The sequence below is a fragment of the Carassius auratus genome, chromosome 5 (assembly GCF_003368295.1).
Source record: "Carassius auratus strain Wakin chromosome 5, ASM336829v1, whole genome shotgun sequence".
NCBI lineage: Eukaryota > Metazoa > Chordata > Actinopteri > Cypriniformes > Cyprinidae > Carassius > Carassius auratus.
This window is the reverse complement of record NC_039247.1, coordinates 24,777,036-24,796,747: the sequence shown is the minus strand read 5'-3', so window position 1 is coordinate 24,796,747 and position 19,712 is coordinate 24,777,036. Positions and strand designations below refer to the sequence as shown.

The window sequence follows — 19,712 nt, the reverse complement described above, 5'->3', positions numbered from 1 at the left end:
TAAGCTGTTAACTTTTTTATGTGGCTGACACTCCCTCTGAGTAAAAAAAAAAAAAAAAAAAAAAAATATCCCGGAGTAATTCATTTACTCAAACAGTACACTGACTGAACTGCTGTGAAGAGAGAACTGAAGATGAACACCGAGCCGAGACAGATAATGACCCGTTCACGAGTCAAGAACCGTTTCTGTCAGACGTGTCCGATTCGAGAAACGAGGAGCTGTGTGTCGCAGACCGACACACAGAGGATCTGAACTGAACTGATTCTTTTGGTGATTGATTCTGAACTGATTCTATGCTAGTGTTATGAGTGCGGGTAAACCGAAGGCTCAAATCAAGGGCAATCATCGCCAATGACGCCATTATGTCCAGTGAACCGTTTTCTTCAACCGGTTTATTGAATCGAACTGTCCGAAAGAAGTACTGGTGATCCGAAAACAGGTGGGGAGGGGGCAGAGGTGCGTGGCAATGGATTCCTCGACGGGCGAAATGTGTGTGTATCCTTGGCCCTTTGCTCCGTCGACTTTTTGTGAAGATCTCTGACCCGCCAGTGTTAGCACGAGCTGATTGGAATGCAGCCCACACCTTAGCAACCTCGTCGTCCAAGTCTGGGAGGAATGGGGTTCACTTCCTCGGAGCAGCAGCTCAGCGGCCCGAGTAAAGGAACGAAGAATCCAGCTTGCTCTTAGCTGGCAGAGGTGGGACATTGCTGACAGAAATTACCGAGGGCGATGTTCCTCCTAGCCCTAAACCCTGCACTGAGAATTCCTCGCGATATCTGCACGTGGGCGACCATGCATAATGTCACAATTCAAAGCACCCACTCCACCCCCAGCCCAACCCGGTGAGTGCTGACTCCGCATGGGCGAGACCCAGGCAAAGGATGCAGAACTTGTGGGTGTCCAGGGCCTAGATTGGTCCCAAATACAATTTAAAAATGTTCCACATGCTGGAACTCTGAGAGGGAAATCCGCCTTCTTGCGTATTCTCTACAGCTGTCTTCAGTAGGATATGTGAAAGAGGAAGATTCTGAGTTTTGCCGCCAATACAATGCATTATATAGTGGCGGGGGCCCGCCCCCATTCACCATCTTGGCTGGCATTGGCCAGTGAGAGTTGCAATTTCACTGGTGTTGTACAATAATATTTCAGGTAGTTTAGGAAGGAAGGGAGTCTTCAAGGTATTAATGCTATGTTGAGAGACTGTTCTCGAGAGGGAACCAAAAGAAGAATAAAAACCAGCATGGTGGACCATACGAGGTCATTTACAATCATTTCTATCGACAAAGTGAAAGTGATGTGACATTCAGCAAAGTATGGTGACCCATACTCAGAATTTGTGCTATGCATTTAACTTATCCGAAGTGCACACACACAGAGCAGTGAACACACACACAGTGAGCAGCCATTTATGCTGCAGCGCCTGGGGAGCAGTTGGGGGTGCAATGCCTTGCTCAAGGGCACCTAAGTCATGGTATTGAAGGTGGAGAGAGAACTGTACATTGCACTCCCCCCACCCAAAATTCCTGCTGGCCCAGGACTCGAACTCACAACCTTTCGATTGGGAGCCCAACTCTCTAACTATTGGGCCACAACTTCCTACTATTTTTTTGAAGAATAGTGTGTGATGGAGTATACAATAAGCAACACATGTTTCAGAGTAGTGTGCTAAAGTGTTGTCACATGACGAAACAATAATTCAACACAGCTTGCTGAGTTTGTTACATCACAAATATATGTACTAACTATTATTTTTACAAAGGCTTGTTAATTAAGGATTCATACTAGTAATCAATGCGATATTGCCCAATTGAACTCATTTCATTATTCACGGACTTTACATACTGAACAGAACTAATAATTGTGTAAATAGTAGTTAGGTGGTAGATATTTATATTTCAGTAGCCTACTGTAGTACATTATACAACAGTATGCAATAACATAGTGTGTTTAAATTATCATATTTAAAAATATTATTAAATGAACACAACTTTATTGGGACAATTAAACTTTCCAACACATATACTTCTAACCACCTAATAACTACGCATTATTAAGGAGACGTTTTATTTCAAGTTTTTAAATATTTCCTTTATTTTTACTGAAAATAAATGCCTTTCTGATATTATATGATATGTGTTGGGAAAACCAAGTTTTGGTAAAGGGCGGCCTCGAACTCGTGTCAAAATGATTTATCACACGTCTTGCAGCCGCTGCGCAACTGATATTACAGATAAATGGGCATCTTTTGCAATGCTGTTTATCGCAGCAAGGTTTTGGTCGGCGGAGTTATTGTAAATAGTCTCTGCCAACAAATTATTTATATATTAGATTTCTTCGATATTTTTATTATACAGTATCTTTAAATTAATCTGCACTGTATAAAGCACTTCAGAGATAAAGGTGACGTCATTTGACTTGATCGATTTATGTCCTACTTACGATATTGTTTTTAGATACACAGCTATAGTTTGTACTTTACAGTAACATGTATGTATAAAAGTGTTTTATAATTACCATTCCCTGCCTCCAGTTCACTCACGCGTTTGAAGATGAAACATTACATGAAGTGCGCTGCGTTCTGTGAAACAGTATCACATGGAGTGTCTGCATTCATCAAATTTCAGCAAATGTAGCGGGTAATCCAGGAATTCCATGCATAGAGAACATTCACATACTATTCACAGTATACATGCAGCATACAGCAATATAGTAGGAGTTGTGGCAGGAGTATGCCATTCTGAACACAGCTTCTTTACTGATTTCAGTGTGCTTGAGTTATATTTATCAGATTCTGGTAAATAAAGTAGGTTATCCGAGTATTTGATGCATACAGAAATGTGCACACTATGTACAGAATACAGACTGGATACTGCAGAAATAGTAAAAGTATGAGAGTATGGCTTTCGAACACAGCATAGGAGTACATCGATCTAGTACGAGTTTTAGGCTGGGGAGTCACGTGTTTGATTGCCGTTCCAGTGCACTTTCACTGGTAGAAGGTTGGAAAAACACGGCTTTTGTGTTGTCTGGAACGCGGCATTATTTGCAATATTTTCTGATCAATTACTTTTCCTTGAGAACGCTGAACATGTTTCAACATTTGATTGTTTATCTCTTCGCAGTTTCACAGCTTGTGAGTCTCACAGGTTTGTATGTTTTATTTGTTTAACGCCTGAAGTGCAAAGATCTGTTTATCTGAAATGTTCCTAAATATTAGCGGTTACTTTATTTGGAGACTAAATGATTTTAACTTTATTATTTATCGTAGGACCAGTGTTTGGGGTGCAACATTCTTTCTGTTCAGTTGACATGTTTGTTTTTTGTTGCATGTGAACATACTGACAGGCTTCTATAAATACAAAACAATTTAATATTGTTCAGACAAGGTAATTTCGAGCTAACAGGCTCTTCGTCAGACAATAAAAAAAAATATCTCAAACATGTCTTTATAGGCTACTTGGGCTACAAGATTAATCAACGAATATCAAAATCTTCATTTAATCCCCTATAGGAGCTATCTGTAAATCCAAAAAGTCTCACATCTCAAAAATATTATGTCGCCTCCATGCCATGGACCTTTGACTAATTCTGTTCCGAGGCTACATAGAAACTGAATGTGAAAAAGTCGCAAATTGCTGAGCCACCAGACTTAAATGATCGATTTCTGATCGCACAACGATGTTCTGAATTGAGGGTTTTTAAAAGTTTACTAGTTTTACACACATTTACCCAAAATACCACAGGGGCAGTGCAACATATAGCTGTTTTAGATTAAATAGTAGGCCAATCTCTTATTTCTAATTATTTATTTATTGCAGTATGATAATATTTGAAGTTTAAGTTTAATAGGTAAAATCAAATTGTTAAAGGTAACCACATCCAAACTTGCCAAAGGGAACCTTATTTAAAAAAAAAAAAAAATATATGAAGGAGAGGTTAAATCTGCTCAAATGGTTATGGTCTGTTATAAACCACATGGTTATAGTCTGTTATAAACCACATGCAGTGTTTTTTTCTAAACATTTTTAAGGGTCATAATATTCCAGTATTTCTGCTTGTATGGTCTTTGTTTCCAGAGAGTACTGAATATAACAGTTCACTTTATTTTCATTTGGTTTTTTGACACTCACGTTGTGAGGCTATTCATGAAATGGCATACTGGTAGAGCTGGCTTTAGGGTTATATACATATATATATGTATGTATGTATGTATCTATGTATGTGTGTGATTAGATGAATTTTGCACCTATATAGATTGCTAGTTGATATGTAATTGGCTAAAAAAAAAAGTAGAAAAGTGTCTATTACTAATTGTGTCTATTAACTTTGCATAAAAATTTTGTCTTTTTACTTAAGAACCAAATATAGGTGTCATACCATAAAATTGTTTTAATACGACTAATATGATTTTGTATTTAATAAAAACATTGTAAATTACTAATTAGCCTATAACACTTTCATTGTAGGCACACAAAAAGAGAGCAAAAAATGTTTACATTATCAAAGAAAATTTTAACTTCGGTCCAGCGAGTTCAAGCACTCTCAAAAAATTTCCATAATAATATTTAAAGCTGTTCACACTGTGAAATTAATATCTTACTTACATTCGTACATCTTGACTTTGTTGTTTCTGATGAGAGAATTAGACAAATAATTAAATCATCCAGCACGCATCATGACAAAACAGCGGTGTTACATTGGTGACTCATCTGAGTGCCTCTGGTTTGGTCCTTGCATTCATAAGCTCAACAGAATCGTATAGGATTGGATATAATGCTCAGTGGTTCAAAACGTGTGTCTCTGCCTCTGTGCTGCTCTCTCAAACGATAGGTAAAGAGGATTTTAATGACTCAGGATGATAAGATGTAACATGTAACAATGTGTTACGCTCAATAGGTTTTCAATGTAAGCTGGTTTTAAGACCTGATGTAGGACATCTGAAAAAATCATTTTATCCTGTGAAATTCAGATGTGATTTTCATGTCCTGCAGTGATCATTAACCAGCCTATAAAATTCTAACAACAGATTCAGTACCATTCCATAAAAAAACATATTATCAATATACTGTTTCCACAGCAAAATATGTTTCAGGGTGAAAAAAAAAAAAAAAAAAGGTTACAATCTGTATGGTGTACAAATTGATGTTGATATATATATATATATATATATATATATATATATATATATATATATATATATATAAAATGATGCAAAACTAAGGGCCATTTTAGAAATCAGATGCAAATACAAAATAATTGTATGACAGTACCAATTTAGTCAATTCCAACAGACACACTAGCAACTTTAAGAGAAAGTTGGTCAAGAAAAAACATTCAACATCCATGGTAAAAACGAAGAGTTAGGTAATGTCACAGAATTTATGAGTTCAATAAAATACCCTACAAAATGTATGAATGTAGGAATTAGTCCAATATCCACTGCGTAGAGGGTGAGAGTAATAATTTATTTTTGATATGAGAGAATTCCCTGAAGCCCCTAGAGGACTAAATAAATATTTCAGTATTTGTCTTTGTTTTTAAAGATTTTTATTTTTTTATCTTATTTGTATTTTTTTGGCATGATTTCGCAGGCTTCATTGTATTATTATTGATATTATTAGGAATTTTGTATGTTTGAATTTGACAATATTTTCTATTTTTCATTTCAAGATCCTTTTTTTTTTTTTTTTTTTTTTCTTCTAAGTTCATGTGATTCTTGATTAATCACTTAAAGGCATGATTGAAATAGTTTTTTTATCATCTGACAAAGAGCCTGTTAGCTCGAAACATTACCTTGTGTAAAGTGCAATAATATTAGTTTTGTTTTTCTAAAGTCTATGGTGTGCCAACTTTTGTTTTTTATCAAGCTATTAAATAAATGTCTATGGCCCAATTCTATAAAATACAAAACTCTAGAATTGATAAATATAAATGTATTGAAGTACCAAATGGATTAAATGACAGATATTTTGAAAAGATTGATAATAATAGCATTATAAAACGCAGATACTGTGAATTCATAGTATATAGATTATACAATTGTGTAGTGAAACAGATACTTTATGATTTTATTAACATTTTAGAAAATATTAAATGTTTGAAAAGATGTAAGATTTGTGAGCTTTGTTTAATTAAAATCCTTCTCAATGTGTTTAACAGGTGCACAAGATGAATGTCCTCTTCAGCTCAACCCACAGAGAGTTGTTGTGAGATACGGCGGTTCTGTTGCAGTTACCTGTAACACTTCAGTCGCACATAAAGGGATAGGATGGGAAGCCAGTGAGAGACTAGTGCCTATGACCAGAAACCAGAGTCTGATCACATGGAGAGTGTCAGAACTGACAGAATGGGACATAAATCCATACTGCTACATAAATCCAAACAAAGGTGCACAGTGTCAAATAGAGCTCCCAGTCACTGTTTACAGTGAGTTTCTCTGTTACTGATATTGTTACTGTTCATTCTCAAAAATATCTAATACATGTACATTCATCACAGCAGATTTCAGAGTGTGTAAATCTTCCTCCACAGAGACTCCAGACAGTGTGTCCATCAGCACTGTGATTCACACAGAACCAATGAAAGAGGGACAGCAGTATGAGCTCCAGTGTGACGTTCATGGTGTGGCTCCTGTTCAGTATCTCACTGTCAAATGGTACAAAAATCAGACTCTGCTGAATCAAACTACCTTCAGTGACACCATCGAGACTCCAGTAAATAAAACTGTCACACTCCTGATCCGTCCAGACAGAGCTGATGATGGAGCTCAATACAGGTGTGAAGCAGAGCTGGATCTGGGAGCAGAAGGACCTCAACCTCCTCCTAAAATAAATTCAACAGAACCTCTTAATGTTGAAGTATACTGTAAGTTTATTACTGCTAAGCTAGCCATATAATTCAGTTTATATTTTCTTTAGGGCCTTCTAGTGTGAAGAATGTGCAACTGTTATATTTCAGACAGAGATTTGCATTCAAATATTAGTATACTGTAATCACGTGAACCCAGATAAAAAGTTTTCAGTTGTATTTTTAATGATCTGTTAATAACAGCTGCTCATCGTGATGCAGTTGTGCTGAGAAATGTATCTCTGTCCTCATCAGATAAACCACGACACTCCAGTTCAACAGAGACCATCATTAAAGATGATAAGGTCATGCTAGATTGTACAGTGAAGGCAAACCCGGCTCCTGACTACACATGGTCATCAGATCATCTGAACTTGAACATCAGTTCCTCAGTGATCAAGTCCTCAGCACTCAGTCCAGGAAAATACACGTGCAACGCCACAAACACTCAGGGAAGTGACATCAAAGTGTTCATCGTCAAATCTACAGGTGGGTTATAAGTAAAAAAAAAAAAAATTAAAAAAGTGACAGTGCGCATCATTTGTCTGTTGATTCATATAAAATGCTTCATATAATAATGGTTATATTGTTTATATTTTTTCCCTGAATGTTGGTTTGGGTGTTTCTTATTTTATAAATTGTGTTTGATTTCAGAATGTAAAACCAAAGTCACTCTTTTGTACACTCTTAAAATTAATAATTAATTATTTTGGCATCTATGGTTCCACAAAGAACCTTTAACATCCATGGGATCTTTCCATTCTACTAAAGGATTGTTACTGGAAAAAAGTTCCTTTACATTTTTTTTTTAAACGTTCTTCACAAAAACAATTCAGTTTATTTTAAGAACTTTTGGGGAACCAAGAGTAGTTTTTTTAATGTCATCAAACCCCCCTTTTCAAACCGGTAACTTTAGGAGTGTATCTGTAGACAGAGATTCAGCATTGAAAACACTGAGTGTTGTTTCTGTGTGTACTATTATTAACACTGCTTTTCTTCCACAGGTACTCGTCACACATTCTGGACTGTTCTTATTGTCTTCCTCTTGCTGGTTACATTGATTGTTATCATCTTGTTTTGTTTTTTTTCTTCTTTTTTAATGAAATGTTGTGACATTAACACCCTGAAGTAGTAAGAGTTAAGTGTTATGTTTTTTTTTTAGACCTTATACTCATATACCCTTATACCCTAACTGCTAGGCTGTAGGGGGTCACTTTTAACCCAGAAAAATAACAGTGTAACAAATTACATGACTACATGCCTGGGCAAAATCATTATATGAAAGCTATAGACCTTTTGTTGTGGTATTATTTAGGGTAGTATTTCAGGACAAGAATGAAAATGAGGCTATGAGAGACTGAAGTACAGTGCATTCAACCAATTGTTCAGCTGATAAGAATTCTTCCTGAAAAAAATTTCTGTAGACAAAAACTCCATAAAAAAGTTTGTAAATTAAAAAAGACACCATTATATGCCAGGACTGCAAATCTATCCCTCATTTCCATCCACGTCAAATCCAATATGGCATCTAACCTGGTGTCTTTGGTCAGTAGATGGCTGGAGTTTTCTATGTAGTGTGTACTGCTGTGTAACTATTCATCATTTTAGCCAGAAGTTTTTCCAGTAATGTGTACAGTCATAACTCACTAATTTCTCACTCTCTGTTTGTACAAGGGTAGGTGGGTTGGTAGATGTGAATCTTTTGCACGCTGGATGTTTATTGTCTGACTTCTTAATTTCTCTGTGTGTTTATTTAACATTGTAGTTATTTGATATATAGTTTTTATTCATCATATATTAAAAAGCTTGTCACTATTATTTCCACGAGGCTTTATTTTCATATTATTCCCTAAAGATCTCTCTGTAGGTGGCGATAATAATTAACCATTCCCTGCAAACATGTCTTTGTGGGCCCATGCTGGCTTTTTGCGGGCACAGTAGGGCCAGCCCACACCAAACCTAAACAGGCCCAGTGCGGGCTTTCCCAGGGGAGGCCCACAGCTTTGGGCTCATCGCAGGCTCTCTGTGAGCAGCCTAAACTATGGGACCGCCTGGCTCAGGGTACTCCAGAACAGGTTTGAGAACCACTGCCTTAAGTAATTAACTGGCTGGCCAGGTACATTTCAGTTTAGTTTGCACCAATCCTGGGTTTTAGGTACCATGAAAGTGGCTTGGATTTTGGCTGCATTCATTGCCAAAGTAACTCTCCACGCCTCACCTGCTCCGTGGCAGGTTAAGTTCTTAGTTAGAGATCACAAACTGAAATTGGACCAATCAGATGTGAACAAAGTGACATGTCGAAAAAAAAAAAAAGTCACTCCCCCAGTTTATCTTGTTCCAAATGAACCTGTTAATTGTCACCCCGTCCCGTATACGGGACGCCTACGTTGACTATACTATATTACAATCAAATCTAATCTAATCTTGACAAACTATGTATCGTTGGAAAGGTCTAAGACTCCCAAATATATATTTTACCAATATTTTTTGTTAAACATTATGTAGGAAAAATAATAGATGAATTTATGACAAGAGTGCACCCTCAGAAATCTACATTAGGGAAGCGTATTGCATTCACTTGAGAAAAAAAAAATCTACTCTGTTTTAATGAATTAACGAGTTAATTATCTCAGAATTACGAGATAATTTTTCATGAAAATAAAGTTTTTCTCTGTTTTTCTGAATTAACGAGTTAATTATCTCAGAATTACGAGATAATTTTTCATGAAAATAAAGTTTTTCTCTGTTTTTCTGAATTAACCAGTTAATTATCTCAGAATTATTTTCTTGAAAAAAAAAATTTTTCACTCTGTTTTTATGAATTAATGAGTTAATTATCTCAGAATTATGAGAATAATCTTCATGATTTTTTTTTTTTCTGAATTAACGAGATCCCCCAAAATCCTACCAGAAGCTTTCACCTGCACGAAGTAACGTCAGGCCAAAGTTGCTGTTGCAAATCAGCCTGACCCTCCGATAACAACAACAGTGCCAGGCCTACATGTACATGGGTTCAGTGCAGGTAAGATAGCTAAGTTATTATAGTTACATGTTAATGTCAAATTATGTCTGCTAACTGTTCGCTTGACGACATGTACAACGAGGTTAGAATAGCTGTTTATAAACATGTAACGTTAAAGTTACGGGCATATTTTTACTAACTACGTTAACTTAAGTTCCACCATCAACTGCAGCTGGTAGGCTAAATTATGTAATGATAAGCTAATATTTGTACCGTTAGTAAGCAAAAGGAACCTTAACTTTTAAGGTCGAGGGGATAATTACGTGTGATTTCTTTTTATTTATTTTTTAGAGATATTACGTTAACCACCTTCCTTTCAGGATAAGTAAACCACGCTATTTGCTGTAACTTTAGTGCTTAAGTTGTAAATCAAGAGGTCCTCGAACACAGAGAGGCTGCTGTCAGGGGGAGGGAAAAAGTCACATCAGAAATCCCCAGTACATGCAGCACGTTGAACATCGCGACATTACATAACAGTAAACACATTCAGAACTTTGCCAGTTTCAGAGCCAGCAGGGATACTATTTCGATTAAGTTTTGCATGGACGTTTAGTATAGTGTTCAGTGTACTACACCAATAATAATGTTGAATATATTCTGACATTGCTTCGGTTTCTTTAGTTGTGCCTTCTCTTTTGGTTTGTCACTATGCATATGTGTCCTGTTATTGTTTTATTTGTTGATATTTTGCAAAACTGTTTACTTGATGCATTTAATAATTTGGAAACAAAGCCAGCTTTTTGAAGCTTTCCAAAGCAAGTTATATATTTTTCATTAACTAGATTCCGGTTGTGCAGTGAATCACAGATAAATGAGTACATATAGCCTTTGTCTTAACAATATTGACCTTGAGACAGCAGTTTTTGTTTTAAATTACTTAATATTTTAGCTCCTTTTTATTCCCATGTGAAAAAAGAAACAAGCAAGTGAAGAAAAATATAAATAAATTGCTGATTTGCAGCTACCGCTAAGAAATTAATTTTCACTCATATGGAAATATAGCCATCTCTTAGATTTAAGATAACCAATATGTCTTACTGTATTGTTTTGTTTTCATTACAGATTGGCAGCTCGGTAGTTGGAGAAATAGATGATGCCACTATGACTGCTTACATTCCAGCATATGGTGATAGGATTGCTACAAGGCGTTTCTGTATGGAAAAACAGAGAAAAGGTGGAGATGATCTAAAAAGACTGTCCTTATTTGAAAAACTTAGAAGAAAGATGGGCACATTGACAAGCAATAAAGACACAGATCAAGATTTTGAGGAGGAGCATTCTATGCAGCCAACAAAGATGCATCTGAGAAATAACAAAAGGGCCATGAAGATGACAAGGAAAATAGAACTAGGATGGATACACAACAAGAAACAAGTGAGAAAACGCAATGGTGGAGGAACCAGAGTTCTTGATATTTCCAAGAAAGCCACAAAAACAGAGATTCTATCACAAGCTAAAAAGCTATTTTTCCCCAATGAGAAATCGAGAAAGGGAAAGTGGGAAGAGTTCAGTCACAGCATTGTTGACTTTCAGGAAGCATACCTTGATGAGGGTGTTAGTGTGGGAGAGCTCTATGAAACACATAAATTGGGGATTTTAAGATTTTACTTGTTCACAGAGCACCTGACAAATGGAGATGAAGTATTCACAGAGACGACAGAAGGAACTGATGAACAGACAGATGCAGCGAGTGTAAATGAGCGACAGAAAAACACAACAGAAGATAATAAGCAGATGACACAAAAACCACATGACAGTGAACAGCAGACACACACTGTGGAAGCTTTTGTCTCTACTGCTGTAGAGATTGTTGATCTTACATCTTTGTGTGATACATCGGAGGTCATTTTTGGCCCTTTGCAAGGTGGACCATTTTTAGAAGATCTTGATGACACAATCTTACATGAGCCTATAAAAGAGGCCCAGATAAACATCGATGCCAATAGCTCAACTCCTGTCCATTCTGACACCGTGTCTGCTGGCCAATTAAGTCCTCCTTATGAACTGTTGCATGTGACAGTGAAACTCCACAGAGTCAATCTCTTGAGGAACTGATTATCCAATTCAAGGATGAAGCGATGATGTCCTACACTGTGAAATACAGCTTCATTCATGAAATGGGGGCAGATGCTGATGGCGTGTCCAGGGATGTATATGCTGCATTCTGGACAGAGTTTTTAGACTGTGCAGCAGAGGGTGCAGATGTGAGGGTGCCATCACTATCCCCAAAATGGCAAGAGGAAGAATGGAAATCTGTTGGTAGGATAATGGTCAAGGGATTAAAGGACCATGGATATTTTCCTTCTCGGCTGGCTCAAGCTTTTACAGCAGCAATCACATTTGGTGAACACACTGTCTCACCTGATTTATTGTTTGACTCACTAATGTTGTATCTTAGTCAGTCTGAGCGCGATCTCTTGTCCACTGCTTTGCAAGACGCCCTTGATGGTGATGATAAAGATGAACTTCTTGATCTTATGGATCACATGGGAGTAAGAACAGTACCAACACAAGAGAACTTGAAAGCTGTACTTCTCCAAGTTGCCCACAAGCAAATAATCCAGCAACCAAAATATGCACTGGATAACATTGGAGCAGTCGCAGGACCAACTCTCAGGGAATTCTTCCCCAGTGTGCTGGATATGCAGAAGATGTATGAGGATCTTAAACCATCAACCCGAAAGGTATTAAGGTTGATCACGGCCTCTCCAGCTACTCCAGCTGAGAACCAAAGTTTGCGATTTTTACATCAATACATCAGGGGACTGGATGAGATAGGCCTCCGGAAGATGTTGAGATTCGTGACAGGGTCTGATGTCATCTGCGTTAAAGACATTCAAGTCATATTCACCCCTTTGGAAGGGTTATCAAGGCGGCCTATTGCACATACTTGTGGCCCAACTTTAGAGCTGCCATCAACTTACAACAGCTATCCTGACCTCCGAGCTGAAATGGAGGCTATACTGTCCAGCAACTTCTATGCAATGGACATTGCATAGTGTCTCACTCACTCACATGTACAGTACACACTCTTCCCTCTTGCCCAGTTATAGCCTAATCAGTGCCATCTGTTGACCTTTAAATAGTGTGTAAATGAGACAGAGCACATAGGGGAAGTATTTAACTTAGGTGGTGCATTATGAGCGCAGGGTGATTTATTTTTTATTTTATGTTTTACCCTTATGTTTTGTGTTTTATTTTATGTTTTACATTTATGTTTTGAAACATTTACACATGGTAACAAGAAACAATAATCAGTTTGATTTATTGATAATGATACAGGACCATTCAAATGTCATTTAGGTTGCCCTGTTTGCAGTGGGCCCAAAGTGTGTCAAATCACATTTGGTCATGCTGAATAGTTCCACCGTAAGGAAAAATTTGCCATTTTGACAATGGCAACATGTTTTGCAACGTTTCATATGCAGTTGCTGTTATTACCAGACCTAAACTGTCTGTAGAAACATATTGAGTGGCTGAACATTTTGTTAATATACTTTTAAGGTCCACTTAACCAAAAAACAATTATAGGCATTTTACACAATGTATGTTATAAATGCATGTGGATACATTTTCATTTTTAAGTGATTTAGATACATGTTCCAATATTTTAAATGTACTTTTATGTAAACCATCATTTCTGTTAGCAGTTTAGGAGCATACTTTTTGGGACAATTTAAAAGAAATTTTCTTGTAAAGTTGCATTTTCATTGAGAAATTATAATTAACTTGGACCCTGAGGTAATGTCAGCTTATGTTAAATCGTATTATTGGCAGTGTTTGGCAATCTGTTCTAACATACAGCACTGTACATTAGAAGGTGTTCTGCTTTTTACAAATAAAAAGCACAGGTTTCTCTCTTGTTTTCTACGGATGTTTTCAAACAAATCAAGTCTTTACTGCAGATAACACACATGGATCTTGTCACACACAGCAGAATTACCGAGTTTTGACAACTGCACTGCAGTTCCTGCATTCACCAGCACTCTTTAGACAACATATTTAAACAGTCATCTCTACATTACCAAATTTACCAAATAGGCCTATTTCTACATGCACAGTAAATCACACAGAGGGAAAAATGTTGCACTGCACTGGTTTATTTATATGATGCCAAATAATTGTGTAGAAAAAAAAGTGCTTTATGTGCAGCCCAGAGACACATGATTACAAGATACAATCATATGTTTGATTTAAAGGTGATCCAGACATCATGTAGGTTGCCCTGTTTACTATGAGCCCAAAGTGTGTCAGACCGCATCTGGTGATACGAAACAGTTCCACCATAAGGACAAATGTGATACTTTTCATTTGCAGGTACAGGATTGTTCCCAGTTCTGTGGTTGAGATGTACTTTTTAAATAATGATGAATAAAAAAAGAGATGGTATGGAGCTCAGTTGGGAGATGTCAATTATGAAAGAGTTTATTATTGATTGCTTAAACATAGTACTTCTGTCAAACATTTACAGTGAATGTCATGGTATATAACCTTTTCCGTCCAAAACTGCATTCAATCATTTGATCCAGTAAAGCAACTTTTTAAATTTGGGTACGTATGTAAGCACGTAAGAACATGTAAAGATCAATGGCTTCCTCTGGAGAGGTTGGTGGATGAAGACTGTTTTCTGCCATGGCAAGGCAACAAATGTCAAACACTGTATTATCACAAGGATATGGTCCTCTCTCCCGACATTCCTCCCTACAAGCCTGTATCTTCTGTTGGGGAGCCTCTTTAAGGTACTCCCTACCACCAAAAAGTTGGGGTAGGGTGTACATCATCACTGGACGTCCACCTGGAGACACAGCATTTCTGGATTGGCGAATTCTGTGAGTGTTCCAGAGGTGAACAACATCCTGCAGTTCTCTCTAAATATAAAGGAAAAGAGTGGGAAAGTAAGAAAATTAGTCCACAATACCACCTGCAGGCAAAATAAATGCATATGGTCCAGTATGATACAGTAGAGCCATTTCTCAGTTTCATGCATATTAAATTCTATATTTGAAAACAATAAATCTCTGTATGTTAAGATCTGTGTTATATGATCTGTGTTATATGTGTCCCATTAATGCAGAGAAACAATTTTCTTTCACCAAAATAAACATACAAGTACCAGAATGATATAAACAAAAATGGGCTACTCGTATAACGGTAAATTTTCCTTGTCAGTGTTTTACTATTATGATGTTTTTAAGTTGATATTAGATAGAAGTTTGTGCAACATCCATATAACAGGATTAATATTATAGCTGAATTAATGTTTGTGTTGCACTTGTTGTAGATGTAGGCTGCTGCTAATTCTAACTACTTACACTGAGATCCACTTACCTCTTTAAAATTCAACTATATGTAGGAAAAATCTACATATAATTTGTAATCTACAAATTAATTTCATAATATAATTAAATAACTAATGGTTATCGCCCATTTGCTTCTGTTATGAAACAGTTGTTAGACCTATGAAATTAGATAATTATGCTCCAAAACATTTTGGTGTATTGACAAAATCTATAGCTGACTAGCATGTCACAATTTACATGTCTAAAGCACATTTCTTACCTCTATTATTTCAAGACATGTGAACTGTATTAGACTTTTGTCTAGGAAGTCACCGGAGAAGTCGTCTGAATCTTTTAGATCTTGAAATAGGTTGATCCAGAACTGTGCATGCTGCTTCCTCAAAAATCCCCACCAATGCTCTATCCGTTGGTTATGATTGCTTGAGCCATACAAATAGCAATTTCTTGAATAGTCCGTATGATCATGTCTCAAGAACATCTGCATCTGTTCCATGTAACAATTCTCTGTCCCTAAGTCTGAGCGAATTCGGGTGGCTGTCCCATTCCTTGATGACACCGCATCAATAAAGTATCCAGCGATGACCTTGGGATCACTACTTGTAGAGTATGCATGTAGCCATATCATCATTCTTGAAAACCCGTCGATTGCACCATTGATGCAGATCCCATATGGTTTGAGTTTATCATATGAATCAACATGCCATAAAAAGTTCGGGCCTGGATTATGATATAAACGTCGTCGAAGACGTTTCCGGCGCCTCAGTTGCACTCCATGGGGATCCAGTATTTTCAACAATTGCCTGATTGCCTCTTGTGTCACCACGTAGCCAGCCTGAATGCATTTCAGATGCATCATCTTATATCCGTGAAGCATACCATATCGGTTCAACTTGTCCTGGGGAAACACAGCAATGTCAAGCAGATCAGAATGTTCTTTTCGTCTGAACAGGCGCAAAGTCTTGAGGTGCCTGCGCAAAGTTGACGCACTAATAACAATACCATTTATATTGCTTAAAGACAGCAGTATCTCCCAATGTCTCAAACCCAAAGTAAAATAAAACCGTATTAAACTTGAAAGGCGGGACATGTTTACTTCCATGCAATCCAGCTAAAATAGAGCCCCTGGCAGGTTTTTAAGGGATCTCATTAATTCAGAAAAACAGATCAAAATATATATTTTTAATGAAAAATGTATCTCATAATTCTGAGATAATTAACTCGTTAATTCAGAAAAACAGAGCAAAAACTTTTTTTTCATGAAAAATTATCTCGTAATTCTGAGATAATTAACTCGTTAATTCAGAAAAACAGAATAGATTTTTTTTCTCAAGTGAATGCAATGCGCTTCCGTATTTTTCTCTATCACATTTTAGAAATCATCAGAAGTTATATATCACTTGAAAACATAAAATCTCAAAATTCATCCTTCAAAACCCATTTTAAAATCAGACCATGTAAATGGCACATCAAAATCATGTTACAAAATGTTTTCAGTCATGAATTATAAAAATGTAGGTTTGTATCATGCACATTCATATCTATCTACAAACACGTGAGTGACAGTTAACAGGTTAAAGGTCACTAGTACAAAAAAAAGTCTGGCTTTAATGATAAGAACTTTATTTTATATGATTTATATAATTTTTATATTATTGATATTATTGTTAATCCATTACACACAAGCAATATTAGTTTAACAGTTATTATAAATCATTATTTTATATGAATATATACAGATCATAATAATAAAGATAAGATGTAGAATCAATAGATAATGCTTTAAAAAATGACTACGTGACCTTACATGTTTCAGTCTCTATCCATCAAGTTTCACTTGTGACTGCACAGATAGAGCAAGATAATCTTTTATTTTTCCTCTTTCATGAACTTTTACACCTCTTTTTTCAGTGTAGATGTGTTTAAATTCATCATATTCTACAATCTCTTAACCTTTAACAAAAACATTGACCCTTTAGATTGGAATCTCACTGGGTCTCTCGCAAGAAGTGAATCATACTTGCTCTGTGTTGCAAGGCATGTGATTGGCTGTGCGCCAGTGATGTCACACATTCATGTGCATACGCTCCACAAACTCAGGATCAAACCCTGAGTTATTGTAAAGCCTGTCAATGTCAAGGAATAAATTTCTCCAATCAAATCATCCAAGTAACCAAAATGTATTAACTCGTCAAAAGTTCTAAAACACAAATAGGCTTAGCTGGTAGCAAGTTGATACCATAAGGGTCCAACAACCCCCAATATAGCATGTGTAAATGTGCAATACTTCACACCAGACAAAAACAGTAATTCAAAAGAGTGACACAGGCCAGCTCCTAAAACAGAGCCAGAAAGACACCCTCCTTATTGTGCTAAAACATTCAAAATCATTTGAAAAACATCATACATCAAATAACATGAATACACATTCCAATACAGTACAATATAAAACAAACAAACACTTCAACCATATACATCACATAGGCTACCTAGTACCAGCTAGACAAGAGTTTTCCAACTCTGGTACAAACCATCATTGCCATCTGCACAAACATGTAAATGAAAAATGATTATACACAATATCACACTGTTAAAAAGTATTACTTCCAACATTGTCACATACCTAACAACAGCTACGACAACTGTTTTCCGAAGCTGGAACAAACCATCATTGCAGTCTCCAAGAAAGAAATCACCACCCCCTATCTGGCAATCACCATGCACCTGCCATTACTCCAAAGCTAATACCATCCCATTCAGAAAGGACACTAATGCCGCGTTTCCACCGAAATTACCCGGAACATTTTTACCAGGAACTTTTTTTCCCAGGAACTTTTTTCCCCCCAGACCTGTTGCTTTCTGCGTTTCCACCGCGGTGTAAAGTACCGGGAAGATTAGGCAAATAGACTGGTGACGTAGGTCTGCGCGCGTTTCTCAATACAAAGTACTGCTGATTTGTTTGTTTTTTTAAAGTACGCTGATTTTGGACGTGCATCCTCGGTAGTTAGTTCAGACTTTGTGCATTCGACTCGGGAGTGTGATGTCCGCGACGACGCAAGTCCGGTAAATCTATAAACAGCAGCGTACTTGATAACTTCAGTCAGCTCGTCTTGGCTACTGCAATTTTCCTATTTACAATAAAACAAAATAGGATATAAAATACCACTGCCTCCTTTGGTTTTCATTTAAGCATAATAACAGCTGCAGAAATGTACTTAGTTCAGGGATATGTGTATATGCAGCCATTACAATGAAACGAAATATTATATAAATTTGCCTTTTTTATTTTCATTTTAACATATAGATAAATTGAATACAGACCAAAGAAAACCTGTTAGATTTACCCCGCAGCTGAATTATATGTTATGTTTAACCACTAAAGACACATCAGAGCCAGCGGCACATATCAGAAGGTCTAGCCGATTTGAGGCTGCATCTCGGCGGATACATGAGGACTGAGCTCTCGCTGATCGAGTGGAGCTCACCGTCGCAGAGATCGGCGAAACACATTTTTTAAATAGGCACGGTCTTTATAAATAAACCATAGATTTGAGTTTTAAACAACTACATTCTCGCCTGAAATACTTTTAAAATTACATTTCATGACACAATAACAGTAATATTTGAAAATGATCCAAATAAATGGTGGTTGAACTCAACCAATGCTGCGTGAACTCGGATCGCTTTGGCTACTGCAATTTTCCCCTCAGTACATTTACTAGAGGTGGGCAGATCGATACTAATATCGATAATATCGATACCAACGTTGGTATCGGTATTGATCGATACCAACGGGAAAATATCGATACTTAAGTTTCAGTTTCTCTCGTTTTGCCACCTGGCCGTGTTTGTCAAAATGCTGCTGCTGTCACAGAGCAGAGCAAGCTCTCAAGAGTGCTGCTCGTGCTCGACACTGCTCTCCGCCCCTCTCCTGTGTTGTACCGTCACGTGACTCACCACTAGCGCTACCACCAGCAGTCAGGCGCGCGCACCGCTCAGCCGCGCATTTCTAACAGCAGTCAGTCAGAGGCGGAGAGAAAGAAGAGCGTTGTATGGCTGTATTTTCAGGCCGATCTACCCTTTTTGTGTTAGCTGTGAAAGGGATACTAGTTTCTATATTTAAACTTCACCTAGATGTGCACCAGAATTAATTATTTTTTATTATTTTATCAATAACTGATTCTCCAAGAGCAGTGGATATTACAAGGCGCCTATCAGAAATGATTGTGAAGGACCTGCAGCCTCTTTCCATAGTGGAAGATGTCGGCTTCAGGAATTTTGTATAAGGAGAATTTGTTTTACAATTGTGAAGTAAAACGTTGTGACTTTAAGAAAACAATCCTGAAAAGAAGTGCACAAGAGGAGAAACATTTTTTTATTAACATGCTACTTGAAAAGAGAATTTGTTTTTACATTTTTTATATTTGTGAAGTAATCATTTTGTAACTTTGTTTATTTAAATAAATCAGAAGTAACCAAAAGTTGTTTCTGAACAAAAGCTTTCGTAGTACTGATTAATAACCCAAAATGCAAATCACAAAAACAAA

The 19,712-nt window shown here is 36.9% G+C and overlaps 2 protein-coding genes across 5 annotated transcripts in view; one reads left to right on the top strand and one right to left on the bottom strand.

The window, feature by feature from the left end:
* The window catches only part of si:ch211-66e2.3 (hemicentin-1), a 48,012-nt gene that overhangs the window by 15,586 nt on the left and 12,714 nt on the right, over nucleotides 1-19,712 (top strand). Inside the window, exons 5-9 of one of the 4 annotated variants that reach the window (XM_026254354.1) lie at nucleotides 6,160-6,426; nucleotides 6,532-6,864; nucleotides 7,102-7,335; nucleotides 9,738-9,868; nucleotides 10,931-11,061. In XM_026254354.1, the coding sequence (XP_026110139.1) occupies nucleotides 6,160-6,426; nucleotides 6,532-6,864; nucleotides 7,102-7,335; nucleotides 9,738-9,826 (923 nt within the window). In that variant the 3' untranslated portion in view covers nucleotides 9,827-9,868; nucleotides 10,931-11,061. Of the gene's footprint in view, nucleotides 1-2,918; nucleotides 3,147-6,159; nucleotides 6,427-6,531; nucleotides 6,865-7,101; nucleotides 7,336-7,850; nucleotides 8,665-9,737; nucleotides 9,869-10,930; nucleotides 11,062-19,712 lie in introns of those variants that run through there. The other 3 variants (XM_026254356.1, XM_026254351.1, XM_026254355.1) reach the window with 3 other exon arrangements.
* Nucleotides 14,114-17,981, bottom strand: LOC113083045 (uncharacterized). The gene is made up of 3 exons (XM_026254366.1): nucleotides 17,789-17,981; nucleotides 15,428-16,063; nucleotides 14,114-14,736 (listed from the first exon to the last, which is right to left on the bottom strand). Exons 2-3 carry the CDS (start codon nucleotides 16,040-16,042, stop codon nucleotides 14,410-14,412), a joined length of 942 nt encoding a protein of 313 aa, XP_026110151.1. The 5' UTR covers nucleotides 16,043-16,063; nucleotides 17,789-17,981; the 3' UTR covers nucleotides 14,114-14,409.